Raw genomic sequence first — 9145 nt, 5'->3', positions numbered from 1 at the left:
TTTAAAATTACTTTTTAAAAAAAAAAAAAAAAAAAAAAAACAGCGTAATTCTATGGTTACTTTTGGTTTGATTTTGTGTCGGAGAATGGTTTCCGCATGGAAGGCAGGAAGAGAGACAAACGCAGAATTGAGAGAACGGTGGAAAGGGAAAAATGGAAGATGGGTTTGGCAGTCAGCGACGACATGTCGACCGAGAAGACGGTGAGCAGAGCGACAATTCCTGGATTCGGATTATTAATTGGGTGCGGGTGGGAACATAAATGCATTGCATGTGTACCACTGCCCATCATCATTCAATTTTTCTCCCTACTTGTTTGCCCCTTCAAACACGCATACTTTCCTCTCCCACGTCGATAATATTCACCACAGGCCCCACTTTTATGTACAATCCATCCACGTTTATTCCCTAATTAAACGTGATTAACTAGAATTTAAATGCTTAGGCTCAAATCCCGCAGGGGCTGATCATGCCTTTTTCTTTACGACTCAATCATTATTCCATACAGCCCCCGAAAAAAGCCTTCTTTTTAATTGCTGTACTCTATATTTTCTTTTCAAAGAGGCTCTTTCATGGGTTGCAAAAAGCTTAAATTACTGTATATTTAAAAATCATTACTAGTGTGTCGGTTTTAACTCTATCAAAAAGAAGTAGACAAAAGCGAACCAAGTAAATCTAGAGCTCAACATGTAAAGATCGAACACTTTTAATTAAACACTTTTAAAAGCAAGGCGTAAAAGAAGAAAAGAGATCTAAAATTATATATATGTGTATAAAGTTGGATGATCTGGAATTATAGGGGTGTTGGAGTTAGGTAAAAATGAGGATCTTTGGTGTGATTTATTTATTATTGTAATCAAAAAATGGGTACCAATAATAAGTACGGATGGTGGGTTATGGGTCAAATACTAAAAACAAGATTGGAAAAGGTTAAAAAATAGGGGAACAGGGAGTGTTTGGATGCCCAGAAAATGAAGAAGAGAAAGAGAAAGAGAGAAGAAAAGACATGAGGTGGGTCTGATCTCATGGAGCCCCATATGCCCAACACAACCAAATCTCTCTCCCAATCCCAATGCCCAATGCCCAATGCCCCTTTCTTTGTTTCCTTCTTGGAAGCATCACCACCACTATATCATACCCATTTTAATCATTTCATTATTCAATTATATTTTCTACAATTAATTCTAATTTCCCTCAATAATTTCATCTCATCATTTTAACTTAATTAATCTTTACAAACTTAAAATTAAGTAACAAAATAGAATAATTTCATCTTTTAAATTATTATAGTGAAGGGATGAGAACAAGAGAGTGTATTTATTTGTTTATTTATTTGTGGTAAGGTAATGTTGTATGAATTGGGATTAGTAATTAATTAAGAGGGAGAAATTGGAAATTTAAATTTTGGGGGCTCAAGGTGAAGCTGGTGGGGCCATTGATTAGCGCCACGTGGCGACCATGCCAAGGCTAGTGATATAGATCATAGGATGAAGAGAGTGGGGAGGCACATGGGCGGTGTTGGCTTCGAGAAAATCATGTGATCACATGTGCTTTCTCTCCCTCTTTTATTTTTCATTCTTTTCGTGGGCCCATTTTCCCTCTCTTAATCTCCACGCTCCTCACTTCTTCCCCCCTGCGCGTGGCTCTCTCTCTCTCTCTCTATTTTCCTTTTTTTTTTTTTTTTTTTTTTTATGAGAATTCCCAAAACTTCAAAAATAAAATTAAAATTAAAAAACGTGAAGCCATTAGTGGATTTTTTTTTTAAATTTAATTTTGTATTTCTGAAACAAAATTGTCGCCTTTTTTAATGTATGAACACCAAAATAAAACAAAAATTAAAAGTATAAATGCCCAAATTGAAATAGTTTTGAATCATAATTCATATAAGATTTGGTTGCTAGCTGGGTTGCACCACATTTGCAAACCAACCACATGGCCCAATAGTATGCTGCCATGTGTCAAGTTTTTTTTTTTTTTTTAATTTTGTGAAATTAAAATGAAATTTGTTATGGTAAAAAATAAATGAAAAAAGAAATAAATAGAATATGCGATTTGGCTTCCGAGTAATATGCATCAGGTGGGAGTGGAAGGAAGAAGGTTGAGTCGCGAAGCGGCGTTTGAAGGGGCAGTAAAATCCAAAACCAGAGGTGTCGGGATAACCCCAAGAATGGTGGGCCATAGCTTCGTTGGCATTGACATTTCCAGAGCTCAACAATAATTTAACTCCCTCCTCCTCCTCCTTATTCGTACCCATTCACACGCCCCTTCCTCTTCTTCTATTCCTCTCTCAATCTCTCTCTCTGCCTCTCCGCCATGGACAAACCTCAATTTCAAACTCTTAACCTAACCACCGCTTCTCGTCAGAAACACCGTCGCCGGAGCCGGAGGAAAGTACCGGCTACCTGCAATGTTAAGAAGATTCACCGAAACGGCGCTGTTTTTGCCTTGGAAGAACCGGATGAGAAGGAGGTCGTGGAACGGAAGATTCGCGCATTGCAGAGTATTGTACCGGGAGGTGAATCGCTTGGAGTCGACAAGTTGTTTGAACAGACGGCGGAGTATATAATGAACTTGCAGCATCAAGTGAAGGCCATGAGAGCGCTCTCGAGCTTTTTTGAGAGCTTGGAGAAGGAGAAAAGCGAGTGCGGAGGTTGAAGAAGATGAGTTACTTCTGATTTTGAATTTTTTTTTTTTTTTCCTTCTTCTTCTTTCATTCGGTTTATTATTTTTTCTTTTCCATGTGAGGAAAGATCGATCGGGCGTTTGATTCTCAGTCGCTCCATCTTTTCTCTGTTAGTTGGAACCAGGATTTCGAATCCTTTTCCCTTGTTTATCATCATCATCATCATCTTTCATACTACTTGCTGGTAAATCTGTGTAGCTTTTTAATGAATAGAAAATCGTAACAGATTGGGGTGAGAGTTCAAGAATGTGATTACGCAATTTCATTATTCTGGTTCTTGGCAGAGGTTTCCATGGCGAAGGAATCGCTTACTTTTCCTGGTACTCTTGTAACAGGTACAAAGTGGATTTCCAAATGATTCCAAATCTAGATTAACTCATGATTTAAGCAAGCCTAAACTTTTGGATAAATCATTGATCAAAAACCATCTTTGTTCATATTTTTGGAAGTATATTAATTCTGATTAGAAAAAATCCATTCGATAATAACACGGATTTTATTCTTGTTTATAAACATATATTGAACACATTGCGTTATCTATCCAGCTATTGACTCGGGCTTTTATTTCCTTTTAAAGTTTATTTCCTATTTTGGGCAATTATGTTACTGCTTTCAATTACTTTTTTGGACGATCGTAATCTTTTATCATGCCAAAAATTAATCCTAACGAAAAGTTTGAATTCCATTGACATTTTTCTTCATTAATGCCAATCCAACATGCTAACAAGAAAATTGTATATGGGTTTTCATTGAGATTGATGAGATTGTGGCCTGTGGGACCGTCTTTTATTTGTTTGAGCTCTCATTCAATAATATCCCAGTTTCCTCTTCAAGGGCCAATATGGTGATAGTGAGTTTCCAAGTCTGCAACACACAGCTCAAATAATGTCACGAAAGCCTGTCACAGTTCAAAGCTTATAAAGAGATTCAATAAATGAACTATTAAACATTTTTCTTCTATAATTCAAAGCTCTACTGCAAATAATGGCCAAGTTCGAAAACTGAAGCAATCAGAAGCATTGATTCTTCTTTTTCCCAACTAAATACATGAAGCTTGATTGTTCCTTCAAACTATTCAAGCAAATTCGAGGCGAACATCGTTCTTTTAGTACATCCAAAACTCCAAACGAACTTGTAAAAAGCTGTAGAACCTCCACACACATGGAACGAAAGTTCAATCAGATAGCTTCTCTAATACATTCTTGCCATACCATACTCGACTGCACCCGCGTTTCTTCGGGTGGTGGCAGCAATGGCTCCAGCATCATATTGAGCATTTACCTGCAAACGTGCAGCAGCACGGTCATTGTTTCCCACCCTGGGGATGCCTACTCGCGCCATAAGGAAAGGATTTGAGAAAGCACCAGTAGCAGCTGTATCTGCTGCTAACTTGGCAGCCATTCCACATTGAGGGGATTGTTTACATTGCAAGGAAGTGTCCTGCTCAGCCCCTGATGCTGTTCTTCCTTCATTTTGGCCGCAAGATTGTTGGTAATAATATGTGGGATGGATAGCATGAGAAGGGAGGGCACTTCTAATTAACGTTCTTGGGTCGTAAGCATCTTTAACGACACTTCCACCGCTATCGTATGGCATGACCGGGCCCGAAATTCTTCCAGGCTTGGCTAAACACAGATACAAAGTTAGAACAGGTGGATTGAAATTCAAGTAGGCAAAACAAAATATAGGATGGAACTCAGAAAAGACCTTGAGTAGCAGCAATCCTCTGGCTGCTGTATGAGCCTGCTGGTGCATATCGGTCTTTAAAGGAAACAATATTTGATGTTGGCTTAGGAGGAATGGTATTTGATTGTACTGAAGACCTGGTAGCATCGACAGATTGGAAATATAAGTATCATCATAATTGGACATTTGAAGCATATCTTAAAGCGTTGTTTACCTAGGAAGAGATGCATGCTTTCTTTCAAGAGGATAAGCTGGTCCACTTTTCCCTCCATTATCTTCAAGATGAGCAAATTGCCTTTTGAACTGATCAAGTGCACTATGCAAGCAGAAACATGGACCAGATGAGCAGTGTCAGGAATGGACTAGTTATCATTTGGAAATTGAATTAGAAAAAGGCATTTAATGACCTTGGATAAAGAAAATTTGATCTCTCAGTTCCATTTAAGTAGTCTTTCAGCAGTTGAGGATGGTATTCTAGTATCTCGAGGAATATCAGCTCGCGAATGTCGTCTTTCGTGACCTTCCTCCTCTCGAACTCAAACTCCACCTTAGAGATTGGTTGGCAAGAAGGTTCCCTCTCAACTTTTGCCAGCCCCGTAAAGTAAGGATCTGCCAATGCCTGATGGCAAATGCAATGTTTTCAACAAGACTACTTTTAGATTTCAAAGCACTAGATAAATACATGCAAGAGTACATAACAAAGGTAGCATTGAAACAATAAGCAGACCTCTTCGGCAGTAGGTCGATCCTTTGGATCAAATGCAAGCAATCGTCGTAGTAATTGCAGGGCTAGAGGATCCACATTTGGGAACTTCTGTGAAAAGGGTATGGGCTGCTTCTTCCTCATACTAGTTAAGTACCTCCTAGCCTTTTCATTTCTTACCTATGGGAACACATTTGAAAGTTGATGGTTAGGAAATTTTCTCTCAAAAGATCAAGACTGCTCCCCAACTACACATAATAAAATGCAACTTGCCCGAGAAATGGTATCTAACGAAGGCGTTCCAAGGAGATCTGTCATCAAATCAAGTTGGTGAACAATATTTTTACCAGGAAAAAGTGGTTTTCCGGTCAGTACTTCAGCAAATATGCAGCCAATACTCCAAATGTCAATGGCAGGAGTATACTATATCCAGTAAAAAACATAGAAATCAGACCCAGAAGAACAAAATGTGGAACATCATCATCGTAAAGAAAAATGATAGAACTGTCAATCGTGAGTGGTGTTGCCTAAATCAGACAGGAGAGAACTATTCAATAAACCATTCAATAACTAAAACAATTAAACCAAAATTTCATTACACAGAAGGCAAGTGAATCGATTAATCTCATCCCTACAACGGGGTTATAACTAAGATATATTTAACTCACTTCATTTAGGTTCATAGATTATTTGAGATTCAAGATTATCCGGTTTACTTGTGTGGAAAACGTCGTATGAAGTTAGCAAAGTTAAGATTGTAAGAATGTTCTGTAGACTATGTTCAAGAAATGTCATCAAACAAACCTTAGAGAAGAAAGAACCACATAGCTCTGGAGCCCTATACCATCTGGTAGCAACATAGTCCTGCAAGTACCGTCACACGCTATAAGCTTTGCTGTCTACATATACATCCAGAATTTCTATATTGATTGGCGTACCGTCCAAAATATTGTTGTCGGGGTGTCGCTGAAAGCAACTCTAGCCAATCCAAAATCACAAACTTTGAGTTTGCAATTTGCATTTGCCAATATATTCTTTGGTTTTAAATCCCGATGGTAAACATTTGCTGCAACAATGTAGATCAGAATCAGGTAACTCCAGGCAGTAGACCTCCACCAAAAACATTATAAAAAGAATGACAAAAGGAAAGGGTAACTATCAGAAGCCTAAATGCAATAACATGAGAGACACAAAACACCCCATCTCCCCAAAAAGTATACAGTACGGTAGAGTGTTTATGCAATGCAATATCCAAGCACCTGTGTGAATATATTTCAGTGCACGGAGTAGCTGGTAAAGGAAAAATTGATAGTGCTCTTTTGTTAAATCATCGTTGGCCTTGATGACTTGATGCAAATCTGATTCCATCAACTCAAACACAACAAAAATATCTTTGAAACCCCTGCGAGAAGGTGGTAACATAATGTGTTTGATTTCGACAATATCGGGATGTCGTAGAAGTCTGAGTAGCTTTATCTCACGAAGAATCCGAGCAGCATCAGATACGTGTTCAAAAATATCATGTATCTTCTTTATTGCCACTTTTTCATTAGTGAGAGTGTCAACGGCTGAACAAACCACACCATAACTCCCCTTTCCAATAACTTCCTGGATTTTGAATCTGTTAGCATCTCCGTATTCAGAGAAAAAGTCCAATTCTGCAGAATTCTGTCACACAGAAATCTATCTACGTTACGAAACGTGGTACTCATAAACATTAAACATACAGGGCATTCATAACCAGGAAAAAGCCTAGAGTGTTCAATAATTTTGGTATAGCTTTCAAAGGGACATCAATAAACGGTGTGGAATTCAGTACGAGCAAAAGTAAGGATCAAGAAATGACATCCAAATGAATTAAATAAAAGTACGATCATCAAAGTGCATCTACAGCTGCAAATTCAATGTTTCACATGCATAATCTATCTCTTTAATCAAACCCCAATATATGAACTCTTATAATGTGCAATTTTCGTTTCAAATTAGTGTCGAAATTGTCATATTCTTCCACCAAATGCCATAAATTTGTTTGCATCAGACAGGAGCACTCATAGGGAAAAAATGTACGGTATTAGAGAAGGTTGCGAGTAAGATAATAACAATGAGATACCAAACTTCACCTTCTTACGGTGATCGGTCTGCATTTCCCCAAAGTCTCAAACCCAGCTTGAAGAACAATGAACACGAAATCTGATATCCAGTTCAGCACCAAAATAGAAAACTCGAATTCTCAATCAACTAAAAGAAGACTCAACCACATTTGCCCCATCTACTCCTGCTCCGGATCACAAACCCACAATCCCTCCGTATGCTCCTTCCCGAATCCTCCACGGAACATAATAAAATTACCCAAATCAAATCCCTCATACACTTCCCCACCTGCAATCCCAGAAACCCAATCACCAAACCGGAACAACCGGCACCACCAGCTACCATAAAGTAACCAAAATCAGACGGAGCATACAAACTTTTTGCATTCCTACTCGATGAATGCCCTAAACCCAATTGCTCAACGATGAAGAATCAGTCGGGGAAACCAAAATCGGAGATCTACAGGCGGGTAACAGGAGAAGGCGAAGAAGAAAAGAGAGTTGGGGAGAGGGAAGGAAGGCCTAAGGCTGTAGAGTGGATATATAAACAAGATAATTTGAAGTAAAAGAGCAGAAATCTAGGAGACCCTCTTGCTTCTTTTGGATTTTTCAATCCTTTTCTTTTTCTCTTTCAATTGGCATCTGTTTATTTCCTCTCAGTTCGTAGATTCGTATGGATAAGGATGGATGGACGGTGGTAATACCAAGAGGACTGTATAATTTGGGAACAGAGATCAGAGAAATCAGCAATCTTCGTCCAACAGGATCCAAATTTTCGATGGGAATCGGAAATGGTGATACTCCAACCCCGAAAATTAAAAATAAATCGACATCTTCTAATAATTTTCTTGGTATTTAATCTAACCCATAAATGTTTTTAAAATCGCATTCAGATAATGATATAGAATTTATTTGTGGAGGTTACTTACCAGTGGTTTATAATTTAACCGAAATCGTCCAAATTTGAAAGGGTTTGAGGTATGGATTTAGCAGGTCAATCGACATAGCACGTGAGCAACTTGGCATTCAACGGTAAGGACGATGCGGTGGGCCGCTTTCTAAAACCCTTCTCCCCTCAATAATTCGCTTGTATCTATTTCAAGCAAAATAAATAAATAATAAATCATAAACTTATAATATAGTATGAAAATTATATTAATTATTTATATTTATTAACAAATTTGGCACAAATTTTCAGTTCAATTAACTTGGACCTTAATTAAGTCGAAACTAAAGGATTTATCATACGGTTTATGTCCATTATTATTTTCAATCACATCCTGTCCTGTTTTAATTATATTTTGATAATGAAACCCAACCATGCACCCATGAGTTCAGACGTTTCATCTAACTTTAATTATATAATTGAGTGTAATCTAAAAATCTCAACCTAATTAAGTTGATTGAATTCTGGTTAAGTTATTTTGTACTTTTCGTTCAAAGTTTTAAAACATGTTTGATAAGAAAAGATTTTCACACTCTCGAGCCGTGGTTTATTCTGCCAGCGATGAAATTCACTTTTCTTGCGCCACATGGTTTGAATGGAGATCGTCTTATTCTACCAACCTTTCTTGCTCTGATTTTTTTAATATTTAGACATTCTTAGTAAGCATTATTGTTCTTTAACTTGTTTTGGGCTTATAACTTTGAAGGCCCAATTTTCAAAAAATATTTACGTGGGGGGAAGGATTTGTGTGTTTTCAGATTTCAACGCTGATCAAATCCTGTTGAGCATGTTAATAATATACTAGATACATATTTAAAGAATATACTAGATACATATTTAAAAAAAATTCTACTGCAACCAGTGATGTTGTTTCGTGAAATTACAAAACTACCCTTAACCTATGTGCACACGACTTTATTCGTCAAAGTTCATAGCATGGGGACATTTTCGAAGAAATTCTTGGGTTTTAATTTACATTCCACTATACGACCTACCCTCTAGCTACCACATGGCATGTGTTTGTTTGGAAAATGAGATC

The 9145-nt window shown here is 37.6% G+C and overlaps 2 protein-coding genes across 5 annotated transcripts; one reads left to right on the top strand and one right to left on the bottom strand.

The window, feature by feature from the left end:
• The first annotated feature begins 2227 nt into the window (after positions 1–2227).
• Positions 2228–2928, top strand: LOC111455257 (transcription factor PAR2-like). Its single transcript, XM_023096855.1, has one exon. It carries the CDS (start codon positions 2312–2314, stop codon positions 2651–2653), a length of 342 nt encoding a protein of 113 aa, XP_022952623.1. The 5' UTR covers positions 2228–2311; the 3' UTR covers positions 2654–2928.
• Positions 2929–3674: 746 nt separating this feature from the next.
• LOC111455261 (mitogen-activated protein kinase 20-like) lies at positions 3675–7953 on the bottom strand. 4 transcript variants are annotated; one of them, XM_023096861.1, is made up of 11 exons: positions 7170–7953; positions 6330–6738; positions 6009–6136; positions 5875–5934; positions 5344–5493; positions 5095–5250; positions 4775–4986; positions 4582–4683; positions 4389–4504; positions 4046–4306; positions 3675–3962 (listed from the first exon to the last, which is right to left on the bottom strand). In XM_023096861.1, the coding sequence occupies exons 1-11, from the start codon at positions 7212–7214 to the stop codon at positions 3946–3948; spliced, it is 1656 nt and encodes a 551-aa protein (XP_022952629.1). In that variant the 5' UTR covers positions 7215–7953; the 3' UTR covers positions 3675–3945. The 4 variants fall into 4 exon arrangements, with proteins under 4 accessions (XP_022952629.1, XP_022952630.1, XP_022952627.1 ...); XM_023096862.1 differs by having other exon boundaries at positions 4106–4306; XM_023096859.1 differs by having other exon boundaries at positions 3675–4306.
• Between the last annotated feature and the right edge of the window lie 1192 nt (positions 7954–9145).

The sequence above is a fragment of the Cucurbita moschata genome, unplaced genomic scaffold (genome assembly GCF_002738365.1).
Source record: "Cucurbita moschata cultivar Rifu unplaced genomic scaffold, Cmos_1.0 Cmo_Scf00017, whole genome shotgun sequence".
Lineage (NCBI taxonomy): Eukaryota > Viridiplantae > Streptophyta > Magnoliopsida > Cucurbitales > Cucurbitaceae > Cucurbita > Cucurbita moschata.
The sequence above is the reverse complement of the archived record's forward strand: the minus strand, read 5'-3'. Positions and strand labels throughout refer to the sequence as shown.